This window comes from Rhinatrema bivittatum, chromosome 3 (genome assembly GCF_901001135.1).
Source record: "Rhinatrema bivittatum chromosome 3, aRhiBiv1.1, whole genome shotgun sequence".
NCBI classification, from domain to species: Eukaryota; Metazoa; Chordata; class Amphibia; order Gymnophiona; family Rhinatrematidae; genus Rhinatrema; species Rhinatrema bivittatum.
Genome location: NC_042617.1, coordinates 154,906,864 through 154,920,580, shown reverse-complemented (window position 1 = coordinate 154,920,580; position 13,717 = coordinate 154,906,864). Strand labels below are relative to the sequence as shown.

Genomic DNA, 13,717 nt, shown 5'->3' with positions numbered 1-13,717 from the left:
CCCCCACACCATTTGCGGCACACCGGGGCCTTCATCTGCACTGCGAGCAGAGTGTGTCCTGCGGCACATACGGGCCTTCATCTTTGCGTGCTCCGTTCGCGGCATACCAGGTCTCCTCTGCCATTTTCTGTGCAAAATTTGGCAATTCTGTGCAGGGGGGAATTCTGCACAAATTCTGTGCTCTGCAGCAGCGCAGAATTCCTTCAGGACTAATAAGGGAGTGGAAAATCTCCCTTATGGAGAAAAGCTAAAAAGATTAGGGTTCTTCAAGTTGGAAGAGATAATAGAAGGGATATGACTGAGGTTTATGAAATTGTGAGTGAGGTGGAACGGGTAAATTGAAATTGTAAATAACCATTCTCTAACACTAGGAATAGGGGAGACTCCAAAAAACTAGTAGCCAGCAGCTTTAAAACAAAGTTTAGGAAGCATTTTTTCCACTCAGTGCACACTTGAGCTATGGAATGTATTCTCAGAGGTAGTAGTGAAAGCAAATGTTTTTGTGAGGTTCAAGTAAGAATTGGTCACAGTGGCACTCAGGACTCAGGCCCAACCTACCAGGGCTGTTTCACACCGAAGAGGCCTGTTAGAGTAATGCTTCAGAAGCAGCAAGGCTGACACAGGATCCCATGCCCGCAGCGGAAGGAGTTTGCTTGTGCCTAATGAAAAGGCCCTGCATGTGTGTAGGTGAGAATGGGAGCCTGGGTGAGTGATGGCCAATGAAATGGACATGTCACCCCCATGCAATACAGGAAGTGGGAGGAGAAAAGAAAACTCAATCAGCTGAAAAAAGAAGAAAAGATGTCCAGGAAGTGCAACAAATCAAGGGAGAAAAACTGGAAAGTTAAACTATGAATGCTCGTAGTTTGGGCAATAAAATCCCAGACCTGTGGTGTAGGCGGACTTGGATATTGTTGCTGTTACAGAGACATGGTTTACAGATTCTCGTGATTGGGATATGGCCACACCAGGCTATAATTTGTTAAAGAAAAACAGAGGACAGAAAAAGGGGGAGGAATAGCTCTTTATGTCAAATACAATATCCAGGCAACTGAACTGCAAGGAATGTGGGGTAGAGAAGAAACATTATGGGCCATCCTAAAAAAAAAAAAAAAAAAAAGGATGGTGCATCCATTTTTGTTTTAATTTTCTTATTACATTTTCAAATAATTACAAAGCATTTATAATCTTTGTACAGAAATTTTCAGTAATTTTCCATAATATATTTCAACATCATTACACCAATTATCCAAAAGAAAAACAATTTTTTTAAATTAGTCCACAAATATTTTTTTTTCAAATTGTATACTTGGTTTTTCTTCTCTTTGACTATGTTACTTAAAGTTGCTTAAATGTTCATTGTTCCATGTAATGCCGTCAGGCAAGTTTTTGTTCTTTGTAAACCGGTTTGATTTGCATCTAATGTAGGAAGATCGGTATAAAAAAACAAAAAATAAATAAATAAATAAATACCTGGGGGCAGAGTGAGAAATATTTTCCTGATTCCAGAACATCTAAAGTTGTGGCTTGATTCCCAGAAAAGGGTGGTGAATGATTCATCACCCTTGGTTAGTCCTATAACTTAGCAATATAGTAATGGGTAAAGTTTAGCAGGTTATTGGCATTTTCCTGTATTTTTTTCTTTGGTGCATCCATTTTTAATGGAGTGGTTTACAGGCTTCCGACCCAAATGGAAAAACTATATAGAGGTCTGGTCAAAGACATCTAAAAGTTGGTAAAGAAGGGAAAAAAAGTGTTTACTGTTGGAGATTTTAATCAGCCAGATGTAGACTGGAGAATCTCTTCTGCAGAATCTAACAAAGTAGAGAGAGTGGATGCCCTGCGAGGGGCTCTGTTCAAACAAATTGTAATGGAACCCATGAGGGAGGGAGTTATACTCGACCTAGTGCTCACTAACGGGGATAATGTCTCTAATGTTCCAGTGGGTGCCCATCTCAGCACCAGTGATCATCAAAATGTATGGTTTGATATCGCAAATAGGTTACAGAGAAGTCACATGAAGAACTAAGTTTTGAATTTCAAAAATTCAGACTGTCAAAAATGGGTTAAGTACCTGCAGCTAGAACTAGAAGACTGGGAGAAAATGAGAGGTGGAACCATAGCAGGCCAAACTAAAAGGAGCAAATAAAAAAGTAAACAAAAAGTAAATAAACAGATCTGGTTCTCAAAGGAGGTTGCTGCTAAAAAAAAAACCCAAAAAAACCCCCCCCAAAAAGAACAGCATTCCAAAAATATAAAGGATCCCAAAAAGAGGAACACAGGGAAGAATATCTGGTGAAACTGAGGAAGAAAAATCAAGAAACCAAAAAGTCAGGTGGAAGAAAGGATTGCCAACGAGGTAAAGCAAGGTGACAAAACATTTTTCAAATATATCAGAGAAAGGTCCGAAACGGTAAAGTGAAATTGAAAGGTGACAAAGATCAATGTGTGGAGAGAGATGAAGAAATGACCGAAATATTAAACAAATGCTTCAGTTCAGTTTTTACTAAAGACGACCCTGGAGAAGGACCATCGCTGGTTGACAAGACTGTAGATGGGGGTGGAGTAGACAAAACTCCATTTACAGAAGATACTAGGAAGAGCTAGGAAAACTGAAAATGGACGAGGCCACAGGGTCGGATGAGCTACATCTCAGGATATTTAGGGAGCTCAGATGTGCTGGCGGGTCCACTGAAGGACCTATTCAGTAGATTCCTGGAAATGGGAGTGGCGCAAGATTGGAGCAGTGGTGGTCCCGCTTCACAAGAGTAGGAGCAGAGAGGAAGCTGGGAACTACAGGCCAGTTAGTCTCACTTCAGTGGTGGGAAAGTCAAGGGAGAATCTGCTGAAGGAAAGGATAGTGATCTACCTACAAACCGGTGGATTGCTCAACCCGAGGCAGCATGGATTCACCAGGGGAAGGTTCTGTCAGACAAATCTGATTGACTTTTATGATTTGGGTGACTAGAGAACTGGATCAGGGAAGAGCGCTCAATGTGATTTACTTGGATTTTAGTAAAGCTTTTGTGATATGGTTCCACATAGAAGACTCGTGAACAAAATGAGAAAGCTTGGGAGTGGGTACTAAGATAGTAGCATGGATTGCAAACTGGTTGACTAACAGGAGACAGCATGGTAAAAGAAACCTACTCTGAAGAAAGAACACTTAAGTAGAGTGCCATAGGGATCTGTTTTGGGACAGATTCTGTTCAATATCTTTGTGAGCAACCTGGTGGAAAGGATAGAAGATAAAGTTTGACTGTTTGCAGATTATATTAAGTTCTGCAATAGAGTGGACACATCTGAAAGAGTAGAGAATGAAAAGTGATTTAAGAAATCGGTTAAATATTTGGCAGCTGAGATTCAATGCCAAGAAGTGCAGAGTCATGCATCTGGGGTGCGGCAATCCAAAAGAGCTTTATGTGATGGGCGGTGAAAGACTAATGCACATGGACTGGGAGAGGGACCTTGGTGTAATAGTGTCTGATCTGAAGATGGCAAAACAATGTGACAAGGAGATAGCTAAAGCCAGAAGAATGCTGGGCTGCATAGTGAGGAATAAACCAGCAAGGGGAAAAAAAAAAAAAAGTGATAATGCCCTTTAACAGGTCCTTGGTGAGGCCTCACCTGGAGTAATGTGTTCAATACCATTGCCCGTATTTCAAAAAGGATAATGTTATGATAGAGACGGTCCAAAGAAGAATGACCACAATGGTGAGGGGTCAGCATCGGAAGACTTGAGAGGCTGAAGGATCTGAAGATGTACACCCTGGAAGAAAGGAGGTGCAGGGGAGATACGATACAGACCTTCAGATATCTGAAAGGTTTTAATGATGCACAATCGTCAAACCTTTTCTGCTGTAAAGAAATCAATAGAGCTAGGGGTCATGAAATGAAACTCCAGGGAGGATGACAATCAATATCAGGAAATATTTATTCAGAGGATGGTGAATGCCTGGAATTCCCTTCCAGATGAGGTGGTGAAGACGAAAACTGTCAAGGAATTTAAAGGGGCATGGGATAAACACCGTGGATCCCTAAAGGTTAGAGGTTGGAAATAAAGAAAAAGAGTACATGTGGGGTAATTTGCTGGTATGGCAGTTGCTACCCTTAAATAAGCCTTAATACTGTTAATGCAACTCCATCATTGTTCTCTGCTTCAACAATAAGAAAAGGGAAATTGAATTCAGATAGCAACCAAAAAGGGCCCCGACGTTTACGGTTTGGGGGAACAAAAACATGGGGGTAACTAGTTGATGCGGCCCTTACTACCCTCAATCACTAAGCTTGATACTTTAGATGCAACACCAACATTGGTCTCTGTTTTCACAGTAACGGTTAAGGGAATTTGGATCCAAGGGTCCTGACTTTTATGGTCTGGTAAATTGATGAGGGTAACCTGCACAGTGCAGCAGATACTGGCATAAGCTTGCTGGGCAGCCCTGGTGGATCATTTGGTCCTTTTCTGCCATCATTTCTATGTTTCAATGTGTGAATGAAGGGTTGAGAACGGGAGCTTGAGTACGCATGTGTGGTGGATAAGTATGGGAGACTGGGTGGTGTGTGATATGTGTGTGTATGTAGAGAATGTAATCTTGTGTGTGAGAGAAAGCATGTGTAAGAGAGAGAAAGGGAAGAAACCAGTAGGAGAAGAGACCCTGAAAAGGAATTAGGAAATGACTGACAAGGGAAAACTACGAGAGACCTGGACCAACTGATAAGAAAAATACAAAGATTAAAAAAAATTATTTTGAGATTTTAGCAAATTTGAATATGCCATCTTGGGGAATGTGCATTTCTTTTATTTTTGTATTTTGCTCTCTCTTCATTAGTCTGTCTCTGTTTTGCCTTTATGTGACTGAATTGCAGTATTTCTGCTAGCGGGTAGTTTCTCTGTAGCAATCCAGTTTGTTCTGTTACTCCAGTAGCAGGCCGATACAGTACAGTGCGCTCTGTCTGGACGTGTGTTTGACACGCTAGCTTTACCCCTTATTCAGTAAGGGGTAATAGCCCTCGAAAATGTACGTCCAACCCCCCCCCCCCCCCGAAACTAATAGCACCCGGAACATGCAAATTGATGGCCCTATTAGTTATTCCTGCACAATTCACTAAGTAAAATGTGCAGCCAAGCCGCACATTTTACTTTCAGAAATTAGTGCCTACCCAAAGGTAGGTGTTAATTTCTGCAGGCACCGGGAAAGTGTACAGAAAAGCAGTAAAAACTGCTTTTCTGTACCCCCTCCGACTTAATATCATGGCGATATTGTCGAGGTCCCAAAGTAAAAAATAATTTTAAAAAATTTTAAATTGGCCCATGGCTTGAAAACCAGACGCTCAATTTTGCCAGTGTCCGGTTTCTGAACCAGTGGCTGTCAGCAGGTTTGAGAACAGATGCCGGCAAAATTGAGTGTCAGCTGTCAAACTCTGACAGCCACCGCTCCTGTCAAAAAAGAGGCGCTAGGGACATGCTAGTGTCCCTAGCACCTCTTTTTACTGTGGGCCCTCATTTAAATACTGAATTGCGTGCACAGGAGAGTGGCCCGTGCGCACGCCAGGAGAGCAGGCGCTCGTCCACTCTCCTGTGACTTTTACTGAATCGGCCTGTAGGTGATGTATGAATGTTCTAGGGCCTGGTGTAATACTTGCATTGCTACTTTTTCATAAGGTTGCTGTTATTTGAGGCCTAAGAATCAGTGCTGTGACTGTATAGTATGGTAAGGTTCAAGACCTCTCTTTCTTTAGAGGAGTTTGTATTACCTCACAAAAATAGCAATGGGTGGATACTTTTTGCTGAGGCAACACCAGAATTTGAATTTTTTTTCATGTTCGTTGCAGTGTGAATTATCCTAGCTCTATACCTGATTAATGCTATTTTTATTGTAGTTAAGATGATTGCTGGCTTTCTGCAAAGAATTCATGAAATACATTTATTTTTAATATACCGATGTTCCTGATTACAATACATATCGCACCGGTTTACATGGAAACTGAACTGTCGCCTCAGGGGCGTAATACATTGTAACATGTTGACAAGGAACTTTTAGTGAAACTTTCATAAACAAGATTAACTGAAACAGGGTACAAAATCAGAAAGGTATGTACAAAATCAGAAATTTATGTACATAAATTTGTTTTATTACATAGTTATTTCTCTTTGCTTTTTACATGATATACTTATTTATAAAAACTGCAATAAATATAAAATAAAATACAAAAAGAATTTTTAATTCTGTTAAGTGCTTGAAATAATTAAGGTAAAATGTTTTGTTTCACACATGATGCATAAAGGTTGTTGCAAACTACTTAAAAAGTCATTGTAGGATGCAGTATATAGCATTATTTATCAATAAAAATACAACTAGTCTCAGACCTGCAAGCCTTACAGCCCACCCGAAAAATCAGTTCTGGCTACTCCACTGATGGGACAAACTCAAAGGAAAAATCCATAAACAGTTATTACCTAGGTAGACTTGGGGAAGCAGATGCTTATCCCCGAGAGTGAGATATAAGAAATAGATCCCCGGTGGTTGATCTGATGGGTACTTGTAACCTGGACTGGCCACTATCACAATGCCGGCACGACTTGTATTATTTGAGGAGGAGTCAACATGGGCCCTGCGCCTAATGCACTCTCTCGCACAACTGGAAGACGACAAACTCCACCTCCCATCTTTATAATACCAGCCTAAAGGCAACCTGCCAGATTTATTCAGACATCCCTGAACCCGAACGGTCTCCGGGTCCTTTCAAGTTTAATGGAACAGAGCGCAACTTCCCAAAGCTAGTAAAAAAAACCCCCAATAAAACAAAACCCCCCCCCCCAAAAATCTTTATCAATTATTCAACGACGCTCAAGACCATAGCCCTCCCGATCCAAACAAACAGGAAAAAGAGAGGCCTGAATACAACGTCCAAGAACATATTTCCTTCTTTCTCCCTCCACCCCCCCCCGGCGCTCCCTCCACCTCCTCCACACAGCTCCACCCACCTGCCGCTGCCACCTCGGGTCACAATCCGCGTCCCTCTCGCGCCCACGGTAGTCGCCTCAGCCTTTTGACTTCAAAACGGCGCTACGCATTCGGCATTTCCAAGCGCAGCAACCACTGTTAATTCCAAGACTAGTGACTGTACTAAAAGCGAAAAACCACTCCCCACTGCTTTATAATTCTCCTACACTGCCCGCCCTCTCCCTTTCTCCCGGTCACGCTCTTGAGCGCTGAAAATGCGCCATCAGCGTCGTAAGGCGCAGGCGCCTTTAATTCTGCTACTATTATTAGCGGTTTACCGCCCTGGCTAAGAAAGGGGAGCTGCGCGGAGCGTTCTGGGATTTATAGTTTCGTGGCGATGACGAGGGGGGCTGAAAAAACCGTTAGTTTAGTAGTAAAGGAACCACATGTCCCACGATGCCTATGGATGGTCACCCTGCCCTTTCAAGACGTTGGAGACGCTTGATAGCTCTAGCCAGTAGAGTTGGTGAGCGGGTGGGTATAGGCGACAGGTGGACCAATCAGGAGAGAGTAGAGGCGGTGCGTCGCTTTCGGCCGTCCGTCGGTTTCCGAGCACAGGGCTCAGCCTCAGATGGTGGCTAGGTGAGCCCGGTCGCTGGGGTCTCTGTTTGCGGTTTGGATGGACGACAGGCGACGGATCGGGACGCTGGGGATTTATTAACCGCGGATCTGCAGTTGTTTTTGGGGTTTTAGCGGATCGGTGACAGCGGTTCGGTGCTTCTTCGGGATCTGAGGTCCTTCTGCCCGCTGCTTTTTTTTTTTTACTGGAGAGAAAGAGTGAACAAAGGTAGGAGGAAGAGGAGGAGGAGGAGGAAGGCGATCTATGGGGAGTCTGGCGGGGGCTTCTTCCCTCCCCTCCGGGGGGGGGTGTTTAGTTTCTCGCTGCCGCTCGTCGAAATCTGAAGGCTTGGGCTGGACTGACCCGGTAATCTCTCCGGGGTGTTTTGGGAGGAGGGTTGGCGGCGGCGGCGGCTTTGCTTCGGCCCCGGCGGGTCTTCTCACGGAAGTGGCGGCTCTCCGTGCTCTGGATTGTCCTTGTGACGCTGTTGCCGCCTTTTTCTCGCCGAGCACCCGGGGCCCCTCGGGGTGTCTTATTGTTTTCTTGCAGTTGCTGCTCGCGGTCGCATTTGGTGGCTTTGGATCCCGGTCCCAGCGATGATGCGGCTCCGGGCGCCGTTGGTGCTTTGTCTGTAGCCTCCGACGATCGCCGGTCCGTCCGTCTCCCGACTCCTGCTCTCTCCCGGCGGGGCTGGTCTGGTCCATGCCGCAGCGCACAAATAACAAAAGGCGAAGAAGGGCGACTGTTTTCTAGCGCGGCTTGGCCGACTCTCGTTCCTCCGCACCCACCCGGGATCTCCTCTCGCTGCGGCTCTCCACCCCCTCCCCCCATCCCCTATTGTTTTCTGGCCGGGGCCCGTTTTTCTCGGTGACAGTAATGGCGTCATTGCAGGCAGGGGGAGAGAGAGAGTGAGCTCGAGCGAGCGGCCGGGGCTGGAGCATCTCACCGACGTCTGTTCTTTCTTTTTCAGGTCCGGGAACGGATCTCCCCATTGCGTGACCCGCCATGAAGGTAAGAGCCGGGGAGTAGCCCCCGTCCGGGTAACTTGGCAGCGCTGCGCCCCCCCCCCCCCCCCGTAACCTCCCACGCCTTCCCCAACCCCTTTATTTTTTGTTGAAAAGCAGAATAGCAGCGAGGAACGGCTAGCTCACGTTTGGCAAGCTGAATAGATTTGGCTAGGATAGCGGGGAGTTTGGCTCGTTGACACTCAGCTGGCGACCGCGGGTTACCGGCTGCAGTTCTTTTGCGTGTTGGTATTCGGAAGGCTAATATTATTGTACCGTGACCTTTGGGGGTTGCTTCGGTTCCCGGATTGACGAGGATCAATAACTTAGCAGTAGCTTGTTTGGGGAAAACAGCGAAACGATAGGTTTGCCGACGCCTCCAGTCTTTCCCCTGCATTTGTACTGCACCGTTAGGTGCTTGCAGGAAAGTGTCACAGTTGTCAGCTTTACATCGCGTTAAGTTATTACCCATGAGTTCTGGACCGCATGCATATTTTTGGTGATCTTTATTAAGCAAATCTAACAATCGGTGAAGTTTTTATATGATTTTAAGATGATAAACTATGCCAAATAGGCATAGGTAGAGGAAATGTAAACATGAAAAACAGCGTTCATGCTGAAAACTGAAATGTGTGTTAAATGAGAGGATACAAAAAGATAGCAAGAAGTGAGAGGAAAGAGGGGGAGTGAAGGACCTGCTCACTCAAAATTTCTAGCCATGTAACATAGCTGCTAATTACTGATAATCATTCCTGTGGCATTGAGGTTAATAATCTGCATCATAGTACTTTACTGTCTGCATTTAGTTTTAGGTTTATTTATTTGGGAAAACAGTTGTAACTACAATAAAACCTGATACTTAAAATACAAATAGTGGTGTTAGACTTATTATCCTGATTCTAAAATCACATGGAGGTGTTTAGTAGAACCTTTCTTCTACCATAAGTGCAGTTGCTTCACATTTTGTTTTGATATTGTCATTCTGTCAATAAATGGTTTTTTGTTTTTTTTTTGTGTGTGCCATACCTTGGTTTTGACAGCTTTTTGCAGTGTCTCCTTTGCTGCCTGTTTCTCCCATCTTTGTTTCTTGGCGTGTCTCGCCTGCCACCTCCAGCAGGCATTGGCTCTTTCCTTTTCTGTCACAAGACACTGTCCTTGGATAAACTTCTTCATTTTTTTTACTTATAACTTCAGCATATGCTCGGACACACTTTCCATCTCTCCCTCCATAACTTTTCTCTGTAGCTGAGTCCTGTTGATTTTTCTGCTTTTGCTTCCGGAGTCTGTGACCCAAAAAGCTAACAGTTTGACTAAAAGTGCTTTTTAGGGATTGTTTTCTACTGTGTGTAGCTTCTTACCTCAGTTGATAAAGTAACTAAAGCACTCTTTGAAATGCTGATGTCTCCTACTTGTTCTGATTGCTTATATAGACTCAAGGCAGAGACTTTTTGCTTAAAGTGGTCTGCTTAAATCCTTCCTAAAACCCACCCTTTTCAGGCAGCTTTTAAATCCTAAAACTGGGTTCTCATTCAGCATTGCCTTGCTTTTAACAAGTTTCTATGATTGAGTTCCTGAACTTGCACAAAGCTCCCAGAACCTCTGTCTTATATAATGGGTGTTAAAAAGATTGTAAGCTCCATGGATCAGGGACTGTGCTGCGTACATCTTGTAGCACTATAGAAGTGAATTAAATATTGATAGCATGATTTTACATTAGGTTTTCTTCCTGATCTCTTATAGAAAATGTATAGGGGGAGGAACCTTTAGGTGATGACATTCCTGTCCAAATTACCTGTGTGTTTAAAATTGATTTTGTTTGAGAAAACAACTGGGTACTACAAAATCATCTCATCATAAAATAACAGATCTTCCTTTTTTACTGCAAAATTCAGATTATTTTTTTTTTCTGGTAATAGGGAGAGTTAGTAATAAGGTTAAATAATATCTGGTAACATTTTCTCAAATTGCTCCATTTAACCCCCCCCCCCCCCCCCAAAAAAAAACAAACAAAAACTAAAGTGTTTTTTGTTAGATGAACTGTGACCAGAGGAAGCAGCTTGCAGGACTGGGGATTTCCCTGTTCTTGTCATAGCCTGTGACCTGTGTTTCTTTGGTTATCTTTTTTTTTTTTTTTTTTTTTTTTTGCCTTGAGAAAAGTGCTGAATTGAAATGAAACATTGGCATGTAAAGTGAAAGATAATTTTTAAATGTATACTGATAAATGAGAATGTTATTACTAATGGATAACCAAAAAGAGGTTACAAAAAAATTGAAAACCTTTGAGAGACTGCATCAGTTGTCCAGCCTTTGACTTTAGCTACACATCACTCATAAAGATGAACAGTGGTAGTAAGAGAGACAGAATAAAGTTTCTGGATCTTTCCATTTTTGCTTTCTACTTTATCCAGTAATAATTACTTGATTGTATAGGGTTACAAAATTAAAATATGGAGACTAGTTTAAATCTTATACATTTAGTCTGATAAGAGAATTTTACCTTCCAGATTTTATTCTGCACTTGAAAGTCCTGCTTCTCACCAAGAAGCCTCCATACTAAGTGAGGAGCAGCTAGAAAAGCCCAGGGCTTTTATTTGTAGCAGGTGATCTACATCATAGAAGTGCTGAATTAGCAGAATTATTACATCACTGGCATCATGACGGTGTCTGGTAATATTACACCAGACTCACAGATGTGCAGCTGCCACCCATGAGAGCAACATGGCTATTGCTATAGAACAGTTATTCTGATAGCTTAATAATTGACAGGAAAAAATCTATTGTAAGTAACCATTTGCCATAAAGTTTTGAGAAGAAAACCTCACCACCATGGAAAGGATCAGGAGGCTTTACTGCAAGTAGTAATACTCTGTACCATACTTTTTATCTTGAAATTTTATTGTTGTAGTGTAAAAGCTCCCTTCTTCTAAAATGCTTGGAAAAGCCACATTGAAACAGTATCAGAAATTCCATTCACCTAGAAGAGGATCCAGTTGGTGCAGATTTCATAAATAAGTTGCACACTTCATGAAGTAGTCTAATGTCATTTGGGACACTATTGTAAGCATGGCTGTTCCCAGTGGGTTCACAGAAGTAGTTCTAAATGCATTTTCAACTATGTGTGCATACTACTGCTTCTCCTGAGTTGCTCTTTACATTTTTTTAAGCACTATGGTTGGTGCATTTTTAATTTTTTTAAACTTCTGACATGGCATCAAAGACTTTCCTGATCCTGGTGACTTCATACTGTTCCTCACTGCTGTGTTTTGGGTGACACATAGGGATTCGTTCTCTTTTCGTGCTGATCTGCATTTCACATTGGTGCAGCCTGTGAAAACATGAGCCTGCCAGTACAGAGAGGCAGAATGTAAGAGAAAGAAAGTTCTGGTACTACCGCTGCTTATTATTTCTGAAGTGTTAGTGGACGTACGCAACGCTGTGCAGATACACACACATATTAAAGGTAAGCTGATCTACCAGTTTGTAGATTGAGAATCTGTCTCAGTGCTTGTGGCTCTTCAGAGTATGCTAGCCTTTAATTTCTATTACATTTTGTTGAATTACCTTGAAAACAAACAGGAGCAGTGTTGTTAAAATTTGATAGTGATCAAAAATGGGATAGCTTCCTCAGTAAGTAGCCACTTTGCAGCCTTGTTCAGGATTTTCTCCAGCTCAGTCTTATCTAAAGCTTGTGTGTTTCCAAAGCTAAGTTCTTATTATTTTTCCCACATTCTAACTCATGTTCTCTGTGATCCATCTTTGTTCATGTGATAGGCCCACAGATAGACATGAATTCTTATAATCTAAATGCCTATCTGAGGCAACAGGGGGCACTGACTTAAACTTAGTTCGCCCTGTTTCCAGTTCCAGTAATCTAACCCAGGGCAGGCCAGTTCTGTTCCTCAAACAGGCCTGGTTTACAGGATATCCACTATGAATATGCACAAGAGAGATCTGCATACACTGAAAGAATTTCAGTCATAAAACAGTTTGAAAGTCCTCTTTTAACCATTTTGGTAAGCGTGTTACTACTTTGGGGCCGATGCAATACAGTGCGCTCAGCCGAGCGCACTGTATAACTCGCAGTCTGACGCGGGATAAATAGGCACTAATCCACCCCCTAATGCAATAGGGGGATTAGCACCTATTTAATGTGCGTCCGATGCGGAGTGAATGAGTAATAGGCTCATTCACAAGCATTTGCATGTGATGAGCGCTATTACTCATTCACTCCGCATGCAAAAAGATAAATGTGCGTCTCAGACGCACATTTATCGCTCGGCTATTAACGCCTGCCTGGAGCAGGCGTTAATAGCTGAGCGTAAGTAAAAGAAGTACAGAAAAGCAGAAAAAACTGCTTTTCTGTACTTATTTATTTATTTTTCTTTACTTTAAAAAAGAACTAGGCAGACCGCCAAGTCATGAAGACCAACACTGGTAAACTCTATCTCGGTTTTCATAACCGGCCATCTGTCAGTAATGAAAATGGCTGCCGATAAACTCGGTGGCCGTTTTCATTACTGGCAGACAGGCAGGTTATGAAAACCGAGGCCGAGTATAACGGCGGCGGTCTTCATAACCGGCAGCCGCGGCAGGGCGCGTTAGCAAGGAGGTGCTAAGGTCACGCAAGCGACCCTAGCGCCTCCTTCCTAGCGTGATCCCCCTAATTTACATATTGCATGGCACCCCCCTTGTGGGCTCCATGCATGTGTTAAGAAAGCGGACGCTGAAAAGTCAGCGCCTGCTTTCCGCGAACATTATTGCATCTGCCCCTTTGTATATTATCTCATAGTTGGTCCATTTTTCTCTTTCAAGGCATCTAATGTGATAGTGATGTCAATTTTAGTTTCTGCTTTTTTTGTAAATGTTTAGAGTCGGATTCTGAATCTTTCTGGCTGATTTGGATTTGGTGGTGCTGCTGCTTGTGGAAACCTATGCTGGCCAGCATAGGGAAGCAGATTTGTTTCTCTGTAGTGAAGAGTGGACAGCCCCGGTCCTCGAGTCCCACAGGCCAGTCAGGTTATCGGGATATCCACAAGGAACGTGCATGAGGTGTGATTGCATGTAGTGAGGGCAATGTGTGCAAATTCATCTCATGCATATTCAGTGAGACCCCCTTGTGGCACTCAGGGACCAGAGTTGCCTTCCCC

The 13,717-nt window shown here is 43.2% G+C and overlaps 2 protein-coding genes across 10 annotated transcripts in view; one reads left to right on the top strand and one right to left on the bottom strand.

Moving 5' to 3' along the window:
• GGPS1 (geranylgeranyl diphosphate synthase 1) overlaps window positions 1-7,304 on the bottom strand; it is a 113,840-nt gene extending 106,536 nt beyond the window's left edge. For 3 of the 5 annotated variants that reach the window (XM_029593840.1, XM_029593843.1, XM_029593842.1), the window contains exon 1: window positions 6,989-7,304. The gene's annotated coding sequence lies outside the window, so the exon portion shown is untranslated. Of the gene's footprint in view, window positions 1-6,460; window positions 6,794-6,988 lie in introns of those variants that run through there. The other 2 variants (XM_029593839.1, XM_029593841.1) reach the window with 2 other exon arrangements.
• A 165-nt stretch (window positions 7,305-7,469) lies between these two features.
• ARID4B (AT-rich interaction domain 4B) overlaps window positions 7,470-13,717 on the top strand; it is a 486,307-nt gene continuing 480,059 nt past the window's right edge. For 2 of the 5 annotated variants that reach the window (XM_029593838.1, XM_029593834.1), the window contains exons 1-2: window positions 7,536-7,794; window positions 8,537-8,577. In XM_029593838.1, coding sequence (XP_029449698.1) covers window positions 8,572-8,577 — 6 coding nt within the window. In that variant the 5' untranslated portion in view covers window positions 7,536-7,794; window positions 8,537-8,571. The other 3 variants (XM_029593836.1, XM_029593835.1, XM_029593837.1) reach the window with 3 other exon arrangements.